The following is a 26,348-nucleotide window of genomic DNA, read 5'->3' as shown; positions in this document are numbered from 1 at the left end:
TGCAACAACAAATCAAGTAAAAAATATGTTTCGCGGAATAAAATTTTTTGCTTTTTTCTGGTTGTTGCATATGTTTTAAAAACAACTTCTGATTAACAACAAATGTGTAAAAATAAATAAAATCCTATGGAAGTTGAACACTTACTATAGGATTTAGCTATGTTCGCTGTTAATTAGAACCAATTTACAGGAGTCTTACATTACTTTGGGTATCGTCCTTCACTGCAAAATTGTTTAATGAATCTGTTTTACAGACTAAAGTCCCTATCCTGTAGTTGTGGAAAATATTCCTACCGCCTAGAATCATGACTGTGATGTTTTAGAAGCAATCTTCAGCTGAGGTCTACTTACTGTATATTTAGATTAGTTTGTAGAATTTAATCTTTAACACTTTTGTGTTAATTTGCCATGCATGAACTCTGCCAATAGTGTATTTATAACTCTAGTATTGCTGAGAATAATACCATATAACCTTGAGATGTGAAGAGATCCATGTGGGACTTGTTCTAGAAATGTCCTCATGAGATGATTCCCCATTTACAATTACTAGTGGAGAACTTTCTGTTAACCCATTCGAATCCATGTCAATTTTTATGCAACATGTTGAATGTGCTTTTCAGAAGTCCTGTGAAAACATGTGTTGACTAGCAGACAATTAACTTTAGGGGCAGTGCTCATTTGGCAAGACCCAATTTTCTGTGAAGCTGTGTTTATTGCATTTGAATTTTGCAGCGTCCCTGGATTCTCTATGAAGTATCTCCTGTCTGAGCTTTTCAGGTTTATTTTGTTCAGGAAGATCAGTATGTAATGTTGCTATAGCTGCTCTGATGATCATCTTCTCACTTTTTAAGTATGGGGGGTGTTAAATTTTTTTGCTAATTGCTTTGAAAGGTTCTTTGTAATAAGGCTTTTTTCTTGTGTGTTTTTGGGTTTGGGGTGGGGTTTTTGTTTTCGGGTTGTTTTTTGTACAATAAAAGCTGCATTTTATATGAAATGTTATCTCCAAGTTTGTTCATCTTTTCTCCTTTGGCATTTAAGAAATCATAGTTTGTAATCTAATTAATGCTTTTTTTACTATCTTGTTAAAGTAATGACAGTTCTATCTTCCTACTGTTCTTCAGAATGTTAGTCATTGATCCAGTTTTAACTTCAGTTGTCTTGTATACTTTACTATTGATTACTTCTAAGTGCATGGCACATTGTTTTGGCTTTGCTTTGGTATATGTGTACAGCATGATAAATTACTAAGTTTCTATATAAAACTGAGTTTTGTGCTTTTTCTGTGAAGCTAAGGGATGATAAACTAATGCAGTGTTGTGAAAAGTGCTTTAATTTTTGGTGTACTGCTTGGAAGGACTTTGATTCCCCAATGGAGAGATCTGTGAATGAGACCTTTTTTTCTTTAAAAAAGGTGTAAATAGTCCTTGGATGAATATTTAAACAGGAAGCTACCTGCTGTAAAAGATTGAGCCATTTTAACAGGTATTTTTATATATTAAGAATTAATGCATTCCCCTCACCCCCAGTGGGCTTTTCTTCAGTCTAACACATAAAACTATTAATAGCTAGTGAGCTATAAATACTGGAGACAAAAAATGATCCATATGATATTTTTAACATTTCCTCTGAAATACAGGATGATCCTTTTAATGTGCTGATGTGCTTTATCAGGATGAGTTTTAGATAATGCCCTAAACCCAGGTCTTTTGATGACTGACATATGACTGTGTGTCCATGATTGCTGATACAGATCTGGATCAGTTGCTAGTGAAAATTTCATCTGAATTTAGTATGAGCTCATGCTCACACTGCAGCTGCTTTAGTGGAACATTAAGTATGGTATTTATTCCAAGGTGCCCTATATGGGTGTGTTGTTTTATACCCTGCACTGCACTTCCCATTTACTTGCCTGGTAAATTATGTGACAGTCTGGATTCTATATGTTTCTTGAATCAGAAGTGCTGTTTCTTACTTACTATGGACCATGTACAGTGAAATAAGGAGAATATGAATAAAACTAGTTCTAAGTGGTTACACTGTTAGATGTTTTCTTTGGTTAAATGTGAAATTTTGCCTTCCTGGTTTGTGCATTGCCTTGCACTGTGATAGGAGTGATGGTTGGTACATATGCAGAAAGACAATAGTGGAAGAAAATCACAGAATAGTTGAGATTAGATGGGACCTCTGAAGGTCATCTGGTCTAAACCCCTGGCTTAAGCAGGGCCACCTGGAGCCAGTTGCCCAGGACTCTGTGCAGGTGGCTTCAGAGTATCTCTGAGGATAGAGACTCTACAACCTCCATGGGCAACCTGTGTCAGTGCTCAGTCACCCTGACAGTAAAAAAGTGTTTCCTGATGTTCAGAGGTAACCTCCTGTGTTTCAGTTTGTGCCTGTTGCCTCTGGTCCTGTCAGTGGGCACCACTGAAAAGAGCCTGGCTCCGTCGTCTTTGCATCTTCCCTTCATATACATTATATACATATGCACCCACCCTTTATATACATTGATATGATCCCCCTGAGCCTTCTCTTCTCCAGGCTGAACAGTCCCAGCTCTCTCAGCCTTTCCTCATAGGAGAGATGCTCCAGTCCCTTTGTCTTCTTCATGGCCTTTTGTTGGATTCTCTCCAGTATGTCCATGTCTCTCGTAGTGTGGAGCCCAGAACTGGACACAGTACTCCAGGTGTGGCTTCATCGCTGCTAAGTGAGGACTGGGAAGGATCACCTTGACCTGCTGACAATATTCTTCCTCATGCAGCCCAGGATGCCATTGGCCTTCTTTGCAGCAGTGGCACATTGCTGGCTTATGTTCAACTTGGTGTCCACCAGGACCTCTAAGGCCTTTTCTGCCAAGCTGCTTTCCAGCTGGGTGGTCCCCAGCATATATTGGTGCCTAGTGGTGTTCCTCCCCAGGTGCAGGACTTTGCACTCCTCCTTGTTGAACTTCATGAGGTCCTTTTGGCCCATTTTTCCAGCCTGTTCAGGTCCCCTGGATGGCAGCATGACCCTCTGGTGTATCAGCTACTTATCCCAGTTTTGTGTCATCAGCAGACTTGCTGAGGGTACACTGCCCCATCATCCAGATGATTAATGAAGATGTTAAACAGGACTGGACCCAATATTGACCCCTGGAGTACACTGCTAGTCACTGGCCTCCAATTAGACTTCATGCTGCTGATCACCACCCCCTGGGCCTGGCCTTTCAGCCCATTTTCAATCCATCTCACTGTTTGCTCATCCAGCCCATACATCAACAGCTTCTCTATGAGGATCTTATGTGATACAGTGTGAAAGGCCTTACTGATGTCCTGGTAGACAATGTCCACTGCTCTCCTTATCTACCAGGCCAGTAATTTCATCACAGAAGTTTATCAAGTTGGCCAAGCATGACTTCCCCTTGGTGAAGCCATGCTGACTACTCCTGATGACTTTCTTGTTGTTCATGTACCTGAAGAATGGTTTCCAGGATGAGCTGCTCCATCACCTTCCCAGGGACTGAGGTGAGGCTGACCAGCCTGTAGTTCCCTGGGTCATCCTCCTTGCCCTTCTTGAAGATAGGAGTGACATTTGCTTTCCTCCAGTCTTTGGGCACTTCTCCCAGTCGCCATCATCAATCAAAGATTGTCAAGAGTGGCCTTGCAATGACATCTGCCAGCTCCTTTGGCACTTGTGGGTGCATTCCATCAGGGCCCATGGACTTAGGTATGCCTGGTTTGCTTAAGTATTCCCTGACCTGATCATTTTCCACCAAGGGTACATCTTCCTTCAGCCTTTCTGTTGGTCTGTGTGACCTGGGATTCCTGAAGGACAGTCTTACTAGCAAAGACTGAGGCAAAGGTGGCATTCAATACTGCAGCCTTTTCCATGTCCTGTGTAACCAGGTCCCCTGTTGAGCAATGGGTCCACTTTTTCCCTAGTCGTCGTTGTGTAACCTATGTACTTAACAGAAACCCTTCTTGTTGTCTTTGACATCCTTGGCCAGATTCATTTCTATTTGGGCTTTAGCTGTCCTAACTGCATCCCTGGACTATAATGTCACCTTTAATCCTGACCCATAAGCTCCCAGGTGGCTCCTCTTCCATCCCCAGGTAGAGCTCCATGCTCTCCAGCTGCTCTCTTACATAAAGAGTGACTCCGCCTCCTCATCTTCCCTTTCTGTCCTTCCTAAACAGTCTGTATCCCTCTGCTGCAACACTCCAGTCATGGGAGTCATCCCACCATGTCTCTGTGATCCTGATAAGATTGTAGCCCTGGAACTGCACACAGATCTCTAAGTCATGATGTTCATTTCCCATACTGTGTGCATTAGTATACAGGCACTTGAGGGACACCTCAGCATGTTAAGGGTCATATTCATTACAGCATAGGTAACGTTTGTGGAAACCTGTGCCAAGCTCAGGAAGATGACTAGCATTAAAGTACCAATGACAGCTGAAAAGAGGATTGCTGTGGAAGTCATCAAACTGCAGCCTGTGGTATTCTCCTGTCAGTTGTCTTCCCTCACCATGCTAGGAGAAAAGATGTATTTCTGTGTTATGCTTCTGGCTGTTGTAGATTATCTTGAATGCTTTGTTGCTGTTGCTGCTGGTTGATGTGACATGAACTGTGCTCTTCTTCACAGGTTTTTGCCAACAAACCTTTGCCAGTAGATGAGATTTATTTTTAGGATTAAATTAATATCTTTGATTTTTGCCTGATGCTTTTAGCTTCTGAAGTAATTAATTGGCATTGAAGCATCTGCTACTACCTAAGCAGCTGTTGAATGACAATGGGGTAAACTGATCAGGTCTGTACTCCTTGTAACTATGATTGTGCTGGGGACCCAGGTAGCTGGGACAAAGTGTGCACAGGAAGGATGATGTTTCATTGTGTTTATGTATTTAGGTAGAGCTGGATGGTGAGTTGACAAGCAGATCAGCCAGGAAGAGGAGGTGTTGGATTCGGGTAGACTACAAGAATAGCTTGATGAAAACATGACAAGGCCAGGTAGATCTTCCTGTTAGCAAGAGCAGCTCTTGAGTACTTAAGCCAAGGTGGCAGCAGACTTTGCCTGGTTGTTTTTTTAATTCTGTCTTTTCATGATGCCAGCTTTTGAGAGAAATGCGTTTTCTAGCTTTGTCTCTCACAAAGGTCTTGTGTGTTTGTTGTAATTTTTCTCCTCTGTCAGAAGAAGGAAGTTGTCCTTCAACAAAGGGGAGATGCAGATGCTTTTGCAAAAAATCTGTTTTATCAAGGTTTATGTCTGCATTATCTGGACTACAGTAAAGTTTCCCACAGGAATTGAGAACAGTTATACGGCCCTCTTGACTTTCTTGTGGACTTGTTTGAAGGTCTCAGTTCTGTACTGTATCACATTCCTAAAACTGCAACAGTAACATGTTTGAGTAGATTTTTCTAATATTACTTGCAGTAACTTCTGGAGCAAATCTTTCCTCTCAACCATATCGGGAGCAATGCTGGAGAGTATGCTCGCTGGCTGCACAGTGTCCATAATTTCTGTCACTGCATGTGTAGTAAGTGACATCTATCTGTCTAACAGCTGAAGTGTTTGCAATCAATGTGATTTGGTAGCAGCCAGAAAGAAATTTCCAAGGCTGGTGAACATGTAAGTAGAAGAAAAAGCACTGACCGTTCTCATTGAGAAAGGTGGTATCATTCTTAGGAAGTTTGAAGATACGGGCTTGTAGTGTTGATGAAAAAGGAACAAGAAGCACCTAATGAAATGATTTACGGGCTATCAGAAAGAGGTCTAAGCATAGGTCCTCGGAGACACATGCTTTGGATTTGTGACCAAAACAGTGTTGATAAACACAATGTTTCAGCTATTGCTGCACAGTGCTTGCAAGCTTTTCTGTTTCCCACTCTGTCCCCCACAGCAATTAGACTGAGGCTGGGCAAGAGGTTGGTAGGGTTCGCAGCTGGCACAGCTGACCTGTAGTGACCAAAGAGGTATTCCATACTGAGTAATGTCATGCTGAGCAATAAAACTGGTGAGTTGTTTTCCCCCAAAGTAGCTGTTGCTTGGGGACTGGCAGGGCATCTGTCTCCTGGTAGAGAGTTTGGTTGGGTGATTTGGGGGTTTTTTTTTCATCACTTTTGCCCTTCTGATTCTTTCCCCCATCCCAATGCAGGGGAGTGAGCAAGCAACTGGGTGGGTGCTTACCTGCCAGCTGGGTCAACCCACCACTCCTGATATATGCGAATTAAAGTTATGTTTCTGTAAACCTGCTGTTCTGCAGTGTTAAAAACTCAAGTGACTTGGCTTTTGGTATCATGTTAAAAAGGAGAATATAGCATAAAATCTTCCAGAGGTTATCTCTGAAATCAGTATTTACTTACAGATTTATATTAAAAAAGAACTATTAGTGTTGGAATAGGAAGATATTGAAGAGAAGAGTTGTACAGTAATATGTGGGGAAAAGAGAAGGGAGGATGCCAATTTGAAATATGTTAAAGTTTGAAGAAAGTAATTCTTTGTTAATCAGGAAAATTTTGTCCTACTTGAAAGGCAGAAATCCAATTTTACTTTCAGGGAAGTCTTGAATTTTGAAATTGTTTGTTTGAAGGTAAATAGTTGTTCTTGGAGGAACAGATCAAACTGCTTTTATGTTCTTGAGTAGATGACTTCATATATGAACTCAAGAATTGTACAGATTCCCTGAAATGTTTAATACAGACACCCTAAAAACCAGAATTTGAATGGAAAACTATGAATGTAAGAAAATAATTGGAACCCCAGAGTGCTACTTTACAGTGAATTGGGTTAAAATTTCGAGAAGTTTTTGTGCAAGTTTTCTGTAAGGAGATCTGAATGTTATCTGTTGTCTTGGATCCCAGTAAGAATCATTCTTGTTGGATTTTGTACCTCTGTCATCAGGCCAAGGTTGTAGTTGTTTTGTTTTGTTTCTGTTTTAGTGGCCAGGGGCTGTTGAGACAACTTCAGGATCCTAGCAGCTGAGTAACTTTCACAAACATGTAAACTGTTGTTAACCAAAACAGCTAGTCATGCTGGCCAAGAGTTTGAGAATTATGCACCATGCATAGCACCTGACATGTTCAGAGCCTGTTTTTTAAATGATAATATTCCTTGTTTTAATAAGGAGTTGTTTGAAAGCCAGGAGAGCCCCTCCATTCATTCTTTTTAAAACAAAACCATTGTTGTAGGGTTTGCAAATACTATTCCTTAAAAGATTTTTTTGGTATTTGTATATCTGTGGGTGTCGGTAGTATTGTTTGCTGATGTGGTAGAATTAGTCACTGTATTTTCCTCTGGAAATGCCCCAGTCCTTCCTTTATAAACAGTTCGTTGTAGCTCTAATCTTTTTGCATTGGGCTGTAAGAAGATATCAACTGATCTGGTGTTACTTGTGTCATGCCACTGGTGCTGGGTCATCTGATGAAGTGGAGTTCCTGAGATAATTTTCTAATTTTCTTTAATCTCTTTAGGCCAGATTAAGATTAATCTATTGTTTTTCTGGTGTGTTTAGTTCTTTCCTCCAAAGTCTAGGGGATTCTTTGGTTAGGGTGGTTACTAGTACTAGTTACAGCAAGCCAAATACCTGCCAGAAAAAATGGGTGCTTAACATAGGTGAAGTGACAGATGATACCTTTGATCCTGTTTGCTACCTAGAGTAAAAACTGTTCTGCAAAGGGAATTTGTCCTTCCCTTTACATTATTTTTGAGCTCTGTGAGTCCTGGATAGACATTTGCTTACTCAGACATAAATGCGGCTTCTTTTCCAATTTACTCTCTTCTGTTTAGGACAAAGAGTTGTCTTGAGATCAAATTTGTGGCTTTGAGTGCAAGGCTGAGACAGAGGAATATTTCATGCTGTGGTTAGTGAGTTGCTTAATTACTCAGAATGTTGATTTACTCACGCTTGATGCCTATAATAAATATTTCACATATAATTATCAAACACTAATACTTTGAGATTGGCAGTGATTTGTAGCAGTTGTATAACGGAACAGCTGTTGGGGGTGACTGAATAGCAGTACATTTTGACTGAAAGTTGTGATAGCTAATGAGTAAAAAGGGGGACTATTCTATGGGACTAAAAGATTTTCTAGATGTTTTTTTGTCCTGTGTTGCTATGATGTATATGTAGATGCATATATAAGGGATGTATCTACATATGAAAACCTTTCTATTGGTAAATTCAGTTGTTTCTTGGCACTGTCAGTTGCTTCTTGTAAGTTAAATAGAAATGAAAGTGTCATATAAAGTGTGTATTGATATTTTATAATTTTGAGGTTTTATATAGACCTGTGGTTATGAATCCACTATATTCTTTTGTTTTGTTGCTGTTAGGTTTCACTCTGTGATCTTCATCTCGAAGGATTAATGTTCACTAGCCATGGATTCAGACATAGTAACAAATATTGAACACATTATAAATGAATGTTAGAATAATTTGGAAATACCTTATTTTAATTCAAATTCAAAATTGCTTTTTGTTTTATCAGCAAACACGTATCTCTTTATGGTGCAAGCTCGTGGTATAATGTTGAGAGAAAATGTAAAAACAATAGGACACATGATCAGATTGTACACTAACAAAAATGCTACACTGAATGGCACAGGTAAGAATATTTCTTATTTAATTTCATTTTTAAAAGAGCTTTATGGGAAAAAAAAAAAGGCAAACCTTAATGACATAGCTGGATTATGAAGACCTAAACCCAAGTCCTACTTCTCTGTAACTGGAGTGAAGGCCAAATAGTTACTGTTTATCAGTTCACTTTAGTAGGAAATATTTGTCATAGCTGTAACAAAGATATCTTAATTTAATGATTGTTCTTTTAGTGCATTAAAACGTTTTTTTAATCATGCTGCTAAGAATTTGTTACTTAAAAAAGTTAATGCTCTCACCTTCATGATGATATGTTACAAATTCAGTGGATAACTTAGGTTTTTACAAAAATTAATTCCTCTTTTTAAGATTATCCTGAAGGAAACAATTCTAGTGACTGTGTTGCTCAAACAACAGTGTATCTTCCAGAAAACTTCACTTACTCTCCTTACCAGGCTTGTCCAGAGAAGCTGCCTTACATGAGTAAGTTTTAAACTGACCTTAATGTTTATCTAGTACATTGGATTGTGCTTAAAATACAATTATTTTAATTTAAAATATAACTGTAAGGAGTCCACAAATATAGCAGAAAATAATGAATAAAACACATCTGAGAATGGACAATAATGCTTAGTAGAATTTTGCCTGTAACTATTGTGTTATTAAAGCTTTCGCCTCTTTGCTAATCACCTAATGTGTTTTAAATTTTATTTACAAATCATTTTACTTTCTACAAATTAAATACTAAATGTTTTTATTAATATGTAGGAATACTCTAACTTCATAAAAAGTACCCATTCAGAGTTGCATATTTTGAGGAATAGTTAAAAAATTTTCTTTTTGGAAATGGTATTCCTAATACGAAGATTCATGAGTCAGAGACTAGTTCTCAGATCTTCATCAGCTAATTGCAGTTACCTCAGTATGTAGGAAACTGAACAAGATGGTGTAGTGAAGTAGAACTGATGGATGTAGGAGTGCTAAAGCCCTGTCATAATAAGGAAATAGTCCTTATTACATAAGTGAAAAGCTGTGATCCTCAGGAAATTTTAAAATTAAGCTTTCAAACCCAGATGTTTTAAGATCCCAAGCTATTAAATAGAACTTGATTAGGTAACCCTAACTATTTGTCTTTAAGCCTAGAATCTAAACTTCTAATTCTTTTGTTTGAAAGTATTTAGTTACAGAGGAGTGTCATGCAGAATTAAGAAACTGTGTTGAGTACTTTGGCACCATTGCTGTTCTGGTTTGCTGGGTTTTTATAAAACCTATAATATCACAGCTGTCCTAAATAGCAGTATCCCAGTGTATGTAGATCTTATAAGCAGGTGTTACACACAGTTAAAGCAGTTACACAAAATGAGATTGGAAGAGTTCCTTGATGTAATTCGGTGTCCTTAACCTGGTATAATGGTATAATAATGTGGCTGAAAGGCTGTTGGCATAACTTTTTTATCTTCTTTCTGTAGACGAAGTATAGCTTTGGGAATATTCTTGAAAATTCTTGTTAAGAACTGTAAATTTTAATGTGAATTCCCCTTTCTTGCAAACTTGCCATTGTTCAGATTCAGTCAAAATTCTTGGCATTGTTTGCTGTCTTCCAGCTTGTAGAGAAAGTGATCCTTAAAGACTGAGAAGTATTAGGTAGGAGACCAATTTTGAACACTAAAAAGAAAGAGGCAAATCACTCCTGGTGGTGATGGCTTTACCTTGACCTTCACCACTGATTGTTAGCTATTAGAGATAGTTCTTATATTTAACCTTTATAAAATTGCAGTCCCTTGGCTAAACCAGAGTTCCTTCTTAGAAACAGCTATTGAATTTTCAGCTTTTCTCTCTATGTTAGGAATTGTTGTTACATTATCAGAGTTGCCATAGGAAGCAAGGGATGATTAAGTATAAATGTTTTTTTTGTGCTCTGCATTTGAAAGAAATCATAACTTGAGTCAGTAATCCATGGAGTTACTTAAGTTCTAGTAAATGTTTTGTAGACAGACTTAATATTTTTGAGTGAAGAACTAATAGTAGCATTAGTATAGATCTCAAAGCTAATTAGTTACATTGAAATGTCTCATTTGGTGTCAGAATGTACCAACTAGAGAAGAAGAATCAACAACTCTCTGTAAATAAGTGTAAATATGTTACTAGAAATGGCTGTTCATTAGTATCTGTTATGCTAACATGTTTATGTTACTTGCTATATTTAAAATCAAACAAGTAAACTACTTACTTGTAAGAGAAAATATGAAAAGGTTTCTGAAGATATTTGTGACCCCTTCCAGAATTCTAACCTCTTGTCTTTTAGGCTAACACCTGACTTAAGCTGTGGGCTGTCATTCAGCATGAGCAAGTAATTAAGTCTTTAATATAGCAGTTCAAATCCATATCATACCAAACAATGTTGCTGATAGCCAAATTGAGTTGCTGTTCATTTTTTCTTCAAAGAAAAATAGTGGATTTTATTAGGCTAATCTAGATTCCATAATAACTTCTTTTTTAATCTCAACAGAGAAGTTTATCCAGTGAAGAGTACAGTAACAGTGCCTGTTATCTATGTTTCTTTTCAACACCTCTAAATTCTAAACTTTGTCTCTTACATTGTAAATATACAGACATAGAGTCAAAAGTATAAATCAGTTGCTGTTGCTTATGAGCTTAAATCATGTAGAAAACTGTCTTAATCCAAGTAGCAATTAACCACGGTGTGATTATATCCTTATTTCAATCTCTTTCTCTCCAGAAATAGGGTTTGACTTTCAAAATCATATGGAAGTTCTATAATACTGCACATGTAAACAAATATAGCTAAATTATTCCAATAATAAGTATTTTAGCTACTTTGGGAAACAAAAAGTTCGAAACATGTCAACTCGATAACCAGAGAAACAAGAATGATGATTCTGCTGATTGAAAAATGCATGTAGATTAGTATTTTTTATGAAACTTCCAAGGGATCTGGCAGTTGAATTCTGCCAGATTAGTTAGTTCAAAACTGCATTGGCTTCTGCTACGTGTTCTACTTGTGTATTAGTCTGCTGTCCAGGAGTGGAGGGATGAAGCAAGTTAGAACATACTAGGGTACCTTAGTAGGTCAGCCTACTTATAGCATATTATCTTAAATCATTGATGCAGATTTGTTTGCACTGACAGGTATTTAGAATTGGCAGAGTAGGGATTCATTCTACTCTGCCATCCTTGCTATCAACTTCATTGGCTATATGTAATTTACCCAAATTTGTCTGTAGGTCTCCTTATTGCTGCTCTCTTTTCCATATTTTTTCTTAGTAATCTCTTTGTACTTTTTCTGTCCTGCTTAATTTAATAGAGAAATCATAATTTTAATAGAAAATAATTCACTGGATAAATTACTGTTCAGCAAAGAGAGGTATGTCTCACCCTTTGATTTTCATGTATACCTTTTTAATCGCCATCTCTGTATTTAATTATAATCTATATAAAACTTCTCTGAAGACTTAATGCAATGAAATGTTGTAGGTGGTCCTGAGATAGCCAGGGAAGAAAGCTTCTTGAATCATATATATTTTGACTTGCTTAATAGTCTAAGATCATTATAGAAGTTAACTACTCTTCTTTATGTCAACTTGCCAGATTTGTATTGTGAAAGGAGTATGGTAAAATCATGTTTTGTCGCAAGTACGTATGCTCTTAAAATAGGAACAGCTAGTGCCTTTTGTGGGTGAATCAGTCTTTCAGGTTCTAACCCACTGGTTGAGCATCGCTGTGCTAATCCATAAGCAAGACACCTCTACTTCAAGACAGAAGCAGTACAAAAGAGTGTCTAATCAGCATAATTTTAATACTGACTTGAGAGGTAAATGGAAAGCAGATCAGTTTTTTCAGTTACATGAAATAAAACCCTCATGTTAAGAATATTTAAGCAGTCTGCCCACGTCATTTCATGGTTTGTCTAAGAACTGGCTCTTAATGAGCTATAAGAAATATCCAGATCTTCTAGTTTGATCACCTCAGTACACTGGGGTTGAATATACCTAAACCATTTTAAATAGATATTAGAAAAATCTATTTTGTGTTAAAAAAAAATAATCATCAATGGAGGAAGTTCTACTGTCTCCAGAAGTAGTATATTCTAGTATTCCATTTGCTGAATAGTTAAGCTTTTCCTAATACTCGACCTGATACTCAACCTGCATTTAGGTTTGTTCGCACCCCCCGCCCCCTCGCAAGTTGGTCAGATTTCTCCTTGCCCTTGATGCTTGGAAAAAAGTTGGTTACCGTCTATGTACCAAATTACTCTGTGTTGGAAAAGACTTAGTTTTTGTCAGCCTCTTCCTTTGTAGATAAACCATTACTTTCAGCCTTTCTAGACTACATAGTTTCAAAAGCTCTTGTCATTCTTGATTTTTGTACTGTAGACTTTCTCTAATTTGATTTCCTTTTGAAGCATCATAACTGGCTAAAACCCTGGTTACAAAACAAACTAGTAATTACCTTTTCTGTCTTTCATATAACAGCGGTTAATGTATTCCAGAATGACATTTGCCATTTTAGTGCAATTGCATTACAGTTTATTGTCTCATGTTAATAGGCAATCCATTATAAACTGTCAAAATATCTTTCTGCACATTGCAGCATAGCCAGGTATTTCCTGTTTTGTGTGTGTCTGCTTCATTTCTCCTTCAGTAACAATCCATACTTTTTTTTTATTAATTTCACTCTGCTGATTTTGGTACGTATCTGATTTGTTGAAATTACTTTGTTTTCTGATTCTGTTCTTCAAAATGCTTTCTGCTTCCTCAGCTTTCTTTTTTTGCAGGTTGTGTAAATACCTTTCATTGCAACATACTAGACAGTAATGGAAGTAGTGAATAATAAGGCCAGATATTTACTGAGATGCCTCTTCTCCAGCCCCCCACCAATGGCAGGGAAATACTGCTGATTTCTATTCGCCCATCTCCTGTGTACTTTTGATAGTACCAATATTTCAGGGTTTACTATAGCTACTTTTTAAACAGTCTGGAGGGAATTTCATCATGTCTCATGAAGTTAGAAGCACCTGCCTTACATAAATACTGGCTTACCATTCCTACCATTCCTCCTTTTTTTTTTTTTTTTTTCCCCTTTAATTTAAGCTCCATAAGCATCTGATCACATCTAAACTTTTCTCAGGAGACTAAGGCACCCGAGTCCTTTGCATCATGTGTTGTTTGCTTCCTTTTCTGGTGTAGTAATTGACCTTTATTTATCTTTATTTTCCTATTAGATTCTATAAATAAACTGAAAGGCTCTTGTTGCTTCTCTGTCTCTTGGTAGCTGAAATTGATTTAGTGATTTATTTATTTTTTTTAAATTTAATTTGTACATGTTTATACTCTACGTATACTTGCCCTTTGTTGATTGCCCTTGTATCTACTTTTTGTAAGATTTCTTTTTCAGGTTATTGAAGAGTTTCAGATACAACCATAATGATAATCTAAGCTTTTTATTTATCTATTTATTTATTTGTATTTAAAGTTCTGTAGGATTAGCTTGTTCTGGTGTATATTTATACAGTCTTTTTCTAGGAACTGCCAGCTTTCCTTTTTCTTCTAAAATAAATAAATAAATATGTGTTTGTTTAAATCTGAGCTTAAAAGATCTCCTTATTGTGCTGTTCCTGATCCTTTTTTTCCTCTATCATCTTCCTTTTTTTTAAAGTTACCTTCTACATTTACAAGTAGTTCTACATATAATCATGTGCAAAACTAAAATAGCTCTTGCAGTATCTTCTGCCTTCTTTTGAAAACAATAGTTGTTCCTAGCATGCTGCAAAATTTTCGATCTTTCCAAAAGATTTACATAGCTTGTCAATTCAGTGTTAAAACATGAAGCAATCTTTTGGACACAAAGAGGATCTTTTGAGTATGGGCACGGGGAGAAAATGGGAGTGATTTCTTTCATTAACTTTAAATTTCCAACTCTCACCAAAAGACTTAAGTTTTTAAACAAAAATAAGTAGAATATTTTGTGGTATCTCTCAGGTGGTTATTGCAAGATTTTTATCTGATGATCTAGCATAGTAGTTGCTGAAGAACAACTTGAGCTTTTGGTTAATGAGTGTTACACTACTCTTCTCCCCAGATTTTCTTGATTCCTTCTACTTCTGTGGGTATTTACTATGAATCATTATTTCCAGTTTTGAAATTTATACACATACATAATGACTGACAACTTTTAGCTATCAACTAAGTGTAAATATTTTCTCATAATAAGTACTAACCTGATTTTTTTCCTACCATACTGTGGTCTTTATTCAATATCTTAGTGAATTCCACTCTCAGCAGTAGCCATTTGCAAATACTTTTCCTATTGGGCTAATTTGTTCTATCAGTGGTAATTCTCAAGTCCAGGAACTTGCTATAAATAGGATTGATGCAGACAGTAGTGAATTAGTGGATGAAGGCTGTACATGAAATGTGCATAATTATCAAGAGTTTAAATTGAGGAAGTTTGCTGAGTGTAGTGATGATACATTTTCTTTTTCTGTGGAAGTGCAGGTAGGAAGACACCCAGAATTTGAGTATCAGTTCAGTAGTGCAGATGATGTGGAATGGTTAACAGTGGTACTTGAAGGGTGACTGATTTTCTGGAATATATATAGAATTCAAATTACTTTGCTTGTTCTGTGTCCTCTGAAATGAGTATTTTGCATATAGGATTTATTGAAGGAATGTTTATATTGGGAAATATTGAAATTCATTCTGTCAAAACTGAATATAAAAAGGGTAGTATAAATTGTTTCTTTTTTATCTGTAGGTAGTGTAACTACAAATTTCTGATGCTATTTGTCTATGATATACCACATAGTGTTAGATCTGTTGTCTTAATTGAAATTAATAAATATTTTTTTTTACCTCTAGGAGGCCTTATCGATGTCAATATGAGTGAAATTAGTTTTGATGAAATTCAGCAACTGTTTTCAAAAGATTTAGACATTAAACCAGGAGGACACTGGAAGCCAAAAGACTGTAAGCCACGATGGAAGGTGAGATGCTGCTTTTCTGGTTTTTTTTTCTGTTAGTGTATAAGAATAGTTTACCATTGCAAGCACTCAGTCTTTTACTGCTGTATATTTTATATAATACGTACTATGTTATACTATATGTGTTATGCTGTCTGTGCTCAAGAAGAGACTAAAGCTTGAAGAAAAACTTGACATGGATTGTCAAGAACTTCTAAATGTTCACTAACTGTTGTTACTAAACGTTTTGTCGTGGATGCAAACTTGTCCTATGTGTATGTTGCTTAAAGTATAATTAGAAGCAAGTCAACATAAAAGGAAAATCTTATTTATATTCTACTCAGAATTTTTTTTATTTTTTTAATTGTTTGAGCAAAATTCCAACACACTTTACTAGCAGGAATGAAGGTGTAAAACACCAAGCCAATTTAAATGTAAAAGTTGAAAAGCCTATGTAAGCCATGGGAAACTTGATCTGTATTGAAACATTAGAATTTAAAAATGCTAATATAATAGTGTAATATGTATGTAATTTTTTGAAGGTGGCGATCCTTATTCCTTTTCGGAATCGCCATGAGCATCTTCCAATTTTTTTCCGTCATCTGATACCTATGTTGCAGAAGCAGCGGCTGGAATTTGCCTTCTATGTTGTTGAACAGGTAACAGCATTTAATTGAAAAGCGACTCTTCCAGATTCCTTCCTAAAGGGGACTTGATGTTCTTATCAAGATTTGGATGAATCCAGAATTTAAAAATTGTTACTCTGCTGTTCTAATCCTTTGAATGAAAAAGGAAAGTTCGTGTTGCTTTTCTTCAAATACGGGCTAATATTTTATAGGTGATAACATGGCCTCTTTGAATCTATTGTCTTTGTAAGTTTTCAAGGACAAAAAAATGGGGCTATATCTGGCTGGTGACCAGTCACCAGCAGTGTTCCTCAGGGTTTAATTCTAGGGATGGTTCTGTTCAGTATATTTATCAGTGATCTGGATGCAGGAGTTGAATGCACTGTTAGCAAGTTTGCTGATCATACCAAACTGGGAGGTACTGTTGACTCTCTCGAGGGATGGGATGCCTTGCAGAGGGATCTAGACAGATTGGAGCATTGGGCTATGATTAATGGGATGAAATTTAACAAGTCCAAATGCCGGATTCTGCACCTAGGATGGAGTAAAGCTGGGCACAAGTATAGATTTGGAGAGGAGTGCCTGGAGATCAGCCCTGCAGAAAGGGCTCTGGGGGTGCTGGTCGGCAGCAGGCTCAATATGAGCCAGCAGCATGCCCTGGCAGCCAAGAGGGCAAACCGCATCCTTGGCTGCTTCAAACACAGTATAACCACCCGGACAAAAGAGGTGATCATCCTGCTGTATTCAGTGTTGGTGTGGCCTCACCTTGAGTAGTGTGTGCAGTTCTGGGCCCCACAATTCAAGAAGGATGTGAAGGTCCTTGAATGTGTCCAGAGGAGGGCACCAAAGCTGGTGGAAGGGCTGGAAGGCATGTCCTGTGAGGAGCAGCTAAGGACTTTGGGTTTGTCTAGTTTGGAGAAAAGGAGGCTGAGAGCTGACCTCATTGCTCTCTGCAGCTTCCTGAGGAGGGGAAGTGGAGAGGGAGGTGCTGAGCTCTTCTCCCTGGTATCCGGTGACAGGATGCGTGGGAACAGTTCAGAGCTGCACCAGGGGAGGTTTAGACTGGACATTAGGAAGCATTTCTTTACCGAGAGGGTGGTCAAACACTGGAACAGGCTTCCTAGAGAAGTGGTCAGTGTCCCAAGCCTGTCGGTGTTTAAGGGGCATTTGGGCAATGCCCATAATAACATGTTTTAACTTGGTCAGCCCTGAATTGGTCAGGCAGTGGGACTAGATGATCGTTGCAGGTCCCTTCCAACGGAAATAGTCTATTCTATTCTACTTGACTGTTTTAACAAGAAACAAAATGTAATGTTTCTTAGTTTGCATCAGTATTTCTTTAACTCATAATGTCATGCTGTAATAATCCAAACCATCCATATTTTGATACTTCAGAGTTTGTAGTGCTATAAGTTGCTAGTGCTGTTTAGTTTTGTGTAAGAGGGGAGAACAGCTGGACTTTTAAGATCATGAAATACAGTTGATGTAGTTGGTGCTACCCAGAGCTGTTGCTCTGCTTAGCTAGAGCAGTAACAGGCATCTTTGTCGATGCTTTTTTTCTGTGTGGTAGAGGATGTATTTCTCATAGTACTGAAATTTTGTCTCTTTCTTCTTGATTCTTACAATGTCTCCTTTGTTTTCTGTTTGAAGACAGGTACACAACCTTTTAATCGTGCAATGCTCTTTAATGTTGGCTTCAAAGAGGCTATGAAGGATGCTGTCTGGGACTGCATAATATTTCATGATGTGGATCACTTACCTGAAAATGACCGAAATTATTATGGATGTGGAGAAATGCCACGCCATTTTGCAGCAAAGCTGGACAAATACATGTATATGTAAGTAATTAGCTTTATTCACGTTGTTTCTTAAAGGCCCAGAAACATTCTTGAAGTGTGTAAAGTATGAATTTTGTGACAGTATATATAGTAGGTGAAAACAATAAAACAGCCTCCTACCATGCTATTTACATAAATGAATATCTAGTTATTAAAAAGAAGTTGTAGGTTTAGTGTCTACATTTGATATGTTCCTAATTTGAATATATTATTTATAATTTTCAGTGTCGAACTTGTTGCAGTGAGGTTGATCTTTAAAAAAAAAAAGGCTACATGTGTTAAGGGGGTAAAACTTACGTTGCTTATTAGCAGTCTTTTCTGGCTACATAAGCCTTTGCGGTGGTGTTAACAAAGATAAGCAGATGACCTGCAGCAAAATACCACAGGAAAAATGTCTTAATTATCTCATAAATGTACAATTTATTTCTGCTTTGTACTACTTTTTAAACAGAAGATTTTGTTACTGCTAGACCGTTTTGTATCTGTTCAGTCTCTATTGACATTTGATGAATGTAGTGGGTCCTGCTGTTTTGTTACCTCCTTTCCTTCTGCCATTTTACATTAATGATGTTTCACTTCCTTTTTAACACTCTGCGCTCTCATGACACTCTCCCAATCACTTCACATAAAGCTGTAGCTTATTGCCTGCTACATCTATGTATTTGCCATCCTGAAATTCTGTGAAGTTGATCAACTTGACAACCTAGTCAACCTGACAGATCAAAAGCAATGCATTGAAAACATAACTCTGTGTTTGGGCTTCAGGTTGTCAGCCAATTAGCAGTCAAACCTTTAAAGATTTTATGTGTATTTAAAAAGATATAAACAAACACATATAACTATATAAGAGATTTCCTCTATTTTTATATGTATTTATAAAATACATACTTTAGGTATTTATATAGACATATATGGAACTTATGTCTAAATACAGATAAATAGTTACAAAATATGCTTATGAAGTAGATACATATTTATGAAATATAAAAAATATATATATTTCTGTATATATGCAAAAAAGTGCACGTGTACCACACACACATACATACATATGAATAAAAACCTCAAACAGTTCCATTAACTGTCATACCCCAGTTGTTTTTATTTTTGGTTGGTGGGTTAGTTTTGGGTTATTGGTGGTTTTTTGTTGGTTGTTTTTTGGGTTGGTGGTGTTTGGTTTTTGGGGGGTTTTTAGAACACCTGTTATTTCAGTTAAATGTTGAACGGGATATATAGTAACAACCTTCCCCAAAAGCTGTTAAGATTTGGTTGAATCCTGTGTTTCCACAGAGATCAGAAATTACATGACTGTGTATTTCTTTTTCTTTCCCCTTGCATTCTGGAGTTATTTGTCCTTCAGTGTGGCAATTGTGTCCTAAGCAATGGTAAATCTTTTATGTAGATAGTCCTAACTCCTTGAAGGTTCCAGACTTGGAAGCATCTCCTGGGAAATATGTTTGATTACTTTTATTTGATGAAATTGTATGCTGTTTCTGAAAGAGGAACACACTTCACTGTAGCAGCTTCTGGGTTAAGGATGCAAGTCAGTATTGATGGAAGTAAATATAGATACTTAAATATTATCATTTTTTTCTAGATTGACAGTGTTCTGAGAACTGGAAATCACATTGCCTGGGCCTTAGTGTGTTATGTTATATAGCTATAGTGGCTGTTCGTGTTGGCCAACTGCTTATTACTTAATAATATGTTAGTAATTACTGTATGCTTACTGACAAAAAAGCCTATAGCCCCTTTTGATTCAAAAGTTTAGCTTCTAAAAACTGGAAAATTGTTTTTTGAATAAGTATGTATTTCGCTGTGGTTGAATATGTATTGTTAAACGGTTCCTCTCAAGTTTTAACAGTTCTGTTGAATATAGTTATGAATTAAAATTACTGAATTGATGCATTACTGATTTGTAATTTTTTCAGTTGATTAAAGAGAGGGTTTTTTTCAGTTGAATAGTGTCAAAATACATTAGTTTGAGGACTTCACTTAACACTTCAGCTATGGGTCTAAATTAGCCATCTGAAATATGTGATAGACTTACCACCACTTTCATGTGGTGATACTAATTTGAGCTACAGTTTAAGAGTACCTTTTATGCAAATCAGACACTACTGCAAACATTTTGTTTAACTTTCATATATGTTACTTAATGTCAGCGATCTCTGAACCAGTTTCCCACAGTGAATACATTCAGCATCTGTTCATGTCCTCAGTTTAGGGTTCTTGTTTTTTTGAAAGTTATTGTTCAAAGAGAGGGCTACCTATCTAAGTTCAGCTAATAATACAGAATTTGTCTTTTGTTTTCAGTCTTCCATACAATGAGTTCTTTGGTGGTGTAAGTGGCTTGACAGTGGAACAATTCAAGAAGATCAATGGGTTTCCAAATGCCTTTTGGGGATGGGGTGGAGAAGATGATGATCTTTGGAACAGGTGAGCGTTCAGTGCTTATGTCTTTCTCATAGTTCTGTGGTATTCCATCTTTGAGAGCAATTAGGTGTTTTTTCTGTCAGTTGTTACCTTTTAAAAATTTTTTTTAAATGAAAAAATTCTAACATTTCTAAAGAACATACCTTTTGAAGGGATAAGTTAGATATTCTTTTTTCTTGGCCTGGGGACAGTTAACAGGCTTCTGAGAGACAGGGCTTGTAAAAAATAATGGATATAACAACAGATAACAATATTAAGCATATTTAGTCTCATTCCTTCTAGTCTTCTGTGTGTTGCTTTTTGATTTTAATTTAATCTTTCTTGCTGCTAGCATTATGGAATACCATCCCACAGACATGTAGAGTGAGCATGAGTTTAAGTATCTTTCATATCTTAGAAGCAGTGTTTGAGAGAGAGGTTAATTTGTGACTATATTGACAGTAAACAGGTGTAAAATGTTCCACTTGAACTGTTGAAACTGCTGAAGTGTCTGCACGCATTTATATATAAAAAGATATATTTTAAAGGAAGAGTTTGTATGTTTTTGTTCTTTTTCCATAGTATTTTCATATTTTTATGCTGTTGTGCTTTAAGAACAAAGCAGGAAATACTAAATATAAAATTATTATTATTTCACACTTTACTGGTTTTTGCAAGCTTTTTTTAGTTGTGTTAGGAGTGGTTTGGTTCTTTCAGGGAGAGATTGTCAGTGAACGTAAAGACTTAGCTTTAGAAGATTTAATGCATATTTTTCACTTTTACTATAACTTGTAAAAACATCTTTTTAATACTGTCCATACAAATGTTCATGTATTATACTGCAGGGTTCACTATGCTGGATACAATGTAACAAGACCAGAGGGAGATTTAGGGAAGTACAAATCCATTCCTCATCATCACAGAGGTGAAGTCCAGTTTTTAGGACGGTAAGAAAGATGGAGAACTGTTCAAATATTGAAGCTAAAGATGTAAAATTTTTTCTTACACACATACAAAGCAGTCAGTGCTTATTCCCTCTTTAGTGCTAAACTTCGTATTTTCAGATATTTCTTACTTAACCATGAGAGAGGCTGAGTTTGTGTGTCAGAAGGTATTATCCTCATAATCTTTGATGCAGAGTGTTGTTGTTCCTTAATAGTTTGGGCAGTAGTGCTGGCAGGGCTCCATTAGTTGGTTAATTTGGATATCCTGCAAAAGGAAGCAGTACAGCTAGGGGAAATGACTCCTGCATGAAAACTGACTTCAAAACTCCTCAAGGATTGGTTTCTTCCATCATATTTCATTCTTTTCTGAGGTACAGGTCTTCTCATTTCCTGCTTACATTAACACAAACTTTTTTTTCGGGGTTCCTTTCTTTTGCTACAAAGATGCAAAACACTTTAACTGGCTAGCAGGTTCTGGCTGCCCTAGATTGGAATAGCAACCAGAATGCAGCAGATGAGCTACGCCTAAAAATTAGAATGTGAAACACAAAATAAAAGATTTATGGTATGTGTTTTCAGATAATTAGAAATACTGCTCAATTCTGTTATCAATGGATGGCTGTTTCTGGGAACGTCTTTATTTTCTGCTTTATTCATAATTTTTAAATTGAATGTTCCTAAATCTTCTCTGAGCTCCATAGCTGAGTTTTAGAGCAAAAGAACATGAAGAAATTGAATGTTCTTTAAAAATCAGTTTAGTTTTGGATGATAAAAAGTATATATATTAAATGCCTTCTTTGTTATTTAGTCTTAATGTTAACTTATGTATGTGAACATAAAATCTAAGTGTATTAAAAACCAGACAGTGGCTTGCTTTTAAAGCTTAGGTAGGTAACTTGGTAATTTCAAAGGGCTGAGAGGTAGTTTCAGAATTTAAAGCATATTTCAAAATGAAATGACTGTTACAGTGTCACATCTAACATCAATTTAATTGTTTCTTGCAAATCTTTCTCATGTTTTCTTCTTCCAACTCCCTCTGCAGATATAAACTTCTGAGGTATTCCAGAGAACGTCAGTATATTGATGGGTTGAACAATTTAATATATACTCCTAAAATACTTGTCAGTAGATTGTATAAAAATATAACTGTTAATCTCATACCAGAACTTGCTCCTGTTAGAGACTATTGATGGAAGTGGAATGACAAGCTACCCTACCAGAATAAACTTTTAACAGTGGAAGCTACTAATAGGCACTATAAAACAAAACCAACAAACAGCAGCTTAGAATTAGAGATTTTTGACCATTTGATGATGCGTATTTGGGATGAGAAGTAAAGTGATTGTATGTATCATGCATTTCATTCTGAAAGAAAAGCCAGCAGCTACCACTCAGATGTTTACAGCATGAGACTACTGTTCAAGCCTTCATTCTTCATATTCTCTATCTTAACCACTCAACTAAATAAACTGCAGAAAACAGACTTGTAGCTTCTCTGGAAGTAGGAACAGAGGCCTCTTCTTCCAGGAATTTTTTTATACTAAACCGCCCCCGCCTCGTGTATTTAAATGAATGCTTTTGTTTCTTTTTAAAATGTGTTTTGTAAATATGTGATGTAAATTAATGTGTGTACATTGCTTTTAATTGCTCAATATTTTATGCTTCAGTATGTATTTGAGTGTGTTCTCATTTGAATTCTATAGGAATGTTTTTATTAGCATGAAAGAACAAGTGTAAAATGTAAGTATGCTTAAAAAAAGGTTATACCTTATGTGAAATGAAGGAAATATTAATTGTTGGCCAGCTATGACTGTAAACTGTTATACTAGTTTTGAGCTCTAGGCCTCCTGCATATCTATATAGAAAAATCAATTTCGTATATGAACTTGCTAGAAGAAAGCTTTTAATTTTATTTATTGCCAGCAAAATTGTATGATACCCTGCCTGCCATCTAAATCCTATTTATATGCATATTGCATGCGTATTATGGAAAATCTTGCGGTTGTTGCGTATTATGATCTACAGGAACTCTTAACTGTTTCCAAGTGTGCCACTAGTGTCAATGTCAGGGATTTTAATGCCTAAAACAGTGTGTCTGGGTGCGTACAGTATTTTGGTATTGTTCTTTTTTTTTTTTTTTTTTTTAAATCCTAGTAAACAGCACTTTTATTCCTCCAAAATCAGAAGAGCCAAAAATGTGTCTTCATTGGAAGAATATTAAAGTTAGATTTTTAAGAAAATAATAAAACATAGTTCTAATAGTTCTAATGCTTGCAGTGTGGGATTTTCAGAACTATGGTGTTGGTCAGACTGTTCCACTGATGATGGCATAAGTGGAACTGAAAGCAGGCCAATCCCAAGTGCTTTTTAAAATTCCACTCATAATATATTAATCAATATAGCTATTTAAGGGCCTATTCTGGTAGTGTGCTGAGTGCTTCTATGATGCACTAAGTATCCTCAAGTCGATGACTTTCAATGAGATTGAGGTTGCACAGTCCCACTAAGGATTGGTCCTGTCTGTTTCTCTATTTTTGTGGTGTTATATGTATGAGTAACTAGCCTCTTTCTTTGGCTTATAATGAAAAACATATCTTATTTTCTGTTTGCTTGTAATGTTATGCTACCTAAAAGTATCCCACTGCTAAGCATTATTACCTTTTCCTAATATTTTTTTACATCCCTTGTTAATACCAAGGAAAAGGACCGGATCATTTATTTTCTATGTTAATGCAAAGATATTGACCAAGATCTATTAAACTGTTTTGTTTGTCACAGTTACTCAACTCTTTAGGAACCAAAGACTGACTTCTGCTCCCATTAAGAATGGAAAGCAGTATATAATAAGGATTGTTTATCCATAGAGTGTTCTGTAAGAGTGTTGACAAAGCATACTAACTTTAACTCATTACTGTGTGTTGGTTTCCTGAATTGCTGCCACAGATGGTGTAGTGCTTTGTACATTTGAGTTTGTTTGCCATAAACACCTTCTATTTCTTTGACATCCCAGCAGCAAATTTTGCCCTTAGCCATTCTTTGGTAAAGTTATGAGCTTAGTTGTAGGTATGCCAAATATTTAGTAGAAATTTAATGATTTAATTTAACTAGTTGAGAACAATTGTAAGGGATATTTTAAACCATATTTGAATTACATTAAAATCTACCAGTTAATCTAATATGCTTTAGGAATGATGTAATGCAATGAAAGTAATAAAAAGTGAGCATAAAGTGAACAAAACATCCTTCAAAAGCATGCTTAAGTGGTTTGATCACCTCCTGATATATTTTTCTATAACTGAGTGTATAGAATATTCTGAAGCATATGGTTAAAGGGGGGATAATTAATACACTGTATGAACAATTATATCTTCAAAATAAAGTTAGTCTTATTTCATAACAGACTAATACAATTCTTTAAGAACTGTTGAATAAATTTTTAAATACCTGATGTAATTTTGAAGTGATTTCTGGTTTTCAGTACAAGTTCACCTACAATTTAACACCTATGATTATGAAACATCCTTTGGTACTGTAGGTCTGTACTGTTTTCTGAAGCATGCTTTTGTGCCCATTTGTTAGGCATTCTGTGAAATTAATGTGCAATTTTTAAAAATTCTAATGCATATATATGTATATATACATACATATATACATACTATATTACACATATGCTGTGGCTGAACTAATATAACTTTACAGCTCTAAGTGATTAATCATGTATGGTCTTAGAAAAATGTGATTTAAACCAGTATGTGAATGGATTATGACATATAACTGAGTTCTTAAAAAGTTTACATTTTGGTGCCCCAAAGTGATGGATGTTAAATTATGAATTGTTAACGAACATTCTTCTCTAAATACCTTTTATCACTTTGTTGGGAAGTTTTAAAAGTTGCCATCTTAAATTACATCAAAATAGTGTTTGTATACTACCTGCCTGAACTCAGTACTATTCTGTAGTGAATTTTAACATAGACAGTGCCTTCAAACAAAATAAATGCGATGCAGAACTCAGAGTTGTGCACATTCCTTTTGATATTTTCATGATTCTTGTAAAATGTAGAGAGAAGCCGATCACATTGGTTTTTGCATTGCTGAGAAGGCAAATTAAGGATGTCTTCTCTTCTAGGAGTGAGCATGGAGGGAGAAGAAAGAGGGAGTATTTTACAAGATTCTGAAGGTCTTGCAAATTAACAAGTAAAAACATTACAGAAATACTAACAGTGGAATCTGGTTAATATGCTAAGATACTCTTAAGCCCATTTGCTGTATTTCAAATATAAGTAGGAGAATATAAAATATAAAATCCATTTTGCAATAGACAGTATATTGAAAAGCAAGTGCAAAATGTCCTTTTTCTTGGATCTTGCCAGTCTATTTTTCTATTGTTATGTTTACTAATGACTATGTTGTAGTGGGTTACTAATGAGACAGTTATTTAAAAATATTAAAATGATCCATTGCATATCAGCAAGAGGAAGTGTACTTAAGATTATTTTATTTGTAGAGGTATGTAAGATAGGCTTAATGAAAAATGCACTGAAACAAATGCTGGGAATTTCCTGTGTACTATCATAATTTTGGTTTTGTTGTTGTTCATGAAAATGTTTGTACTTTTTTATCATTGTCTTTTATGAAATATAATGTTCTAAAGATTGCGTTGGTTTGTTTATTCTGAGGTTCTGTGGACAACATATCTTCTTTGTGTTTTGTTTATAGACAAAGTGCTCATTTTTCTAGTGCTCAGTTCCTTGAAATAACAACAAAAGGAAGAGCCATCTGGCCACCACATACATCAGGTTAGGCTGTGGTGGGATCAAGCCTTAGGCCAAGAAATCATTTTTCCTTTATTGGTATTTATATGCTTTCAGCTTTTGGTTTTATTAGGCTAAATGACTCACTATTTTTGTGTACTTTTCCAAGATAGGGTTGCTATTCTGTTGAATCTTCTAATGGCTTTTCTCTATACTTATTTC

At 36.1% G+C, this 26,348-nt stretch overlaps 1 protein-coding gene across 1 annotated transcript in view; it reads left to right on the top strand.

Annotated features, from left to right (window-relative positions):
* B4GALT6 (UDP-Gal:betaGlcNAc beta 1,4- galactosyltransferase, polypeptide 6) overlaps window positions 1-26,028 on the top strand; it is a 34,275-nt gene extending 8,247 nt beyond the window's left edge. The window contains exons 2-9 of the mRNA XM_010574355.1: window positions 8,464-8,580; window positions 8,940-9,053; window positions 15,449-15,573; window positions 16,092-16,208; window positions 17,826-18,013; window positions 20,330-20,452; window positions 21,274-21,375; window positions 22,415-26,028. Of these exons, the coding sequence (XP_010572657.1) occupies window positions 8,464-8,580; window positions 8,940-9,053; window positions 15,449-15,573; window positions 16,092-16,208; window positions 17,826-18,013; window positions 20,330-20,452; window positions 21,274-21,375; window positions 22,415-22,562 (1,034 nt within the window). The 3' untranslated portion in view covers window positions 22,563-26,028. The remainder of the gene's footprint in view (window positions 1-8,463; window positions 8,581-8,939; window positions 9,054-15,448; window positions 15,574-16,091; window positions 16,209-17,825; window positions 18,014-20,329; window positions 20,453-21,273; window positions 21,376-22,414) is intronic.
* Window positions 26,029-26,348: the final 320 nt, after the last annotated feature.

The sequence above is a fragment of the Haliaeetus leucocephalus genome, unplaced genomic scaffold (genome assembly GCF_000737465.1).
Source record: "Haliaeetus leucocephalus isolate CR32 unplaced genomic scaffold, Haliaeetus_leucocephalus-4.0 Scaffold428, whole genome shotgun sequence".
Taxonomy (NCBI): Eukaryota; Metazoa; Chordata; class Aves; order Accipitriformes; family Accipitridae; genus Haliaeetus; species Haliaeetus leucocephalus.
Note: the sequence above shows the minus strand (reverse complement) of the source record. Positions and strands in the feature narration are given on the sequence as shown.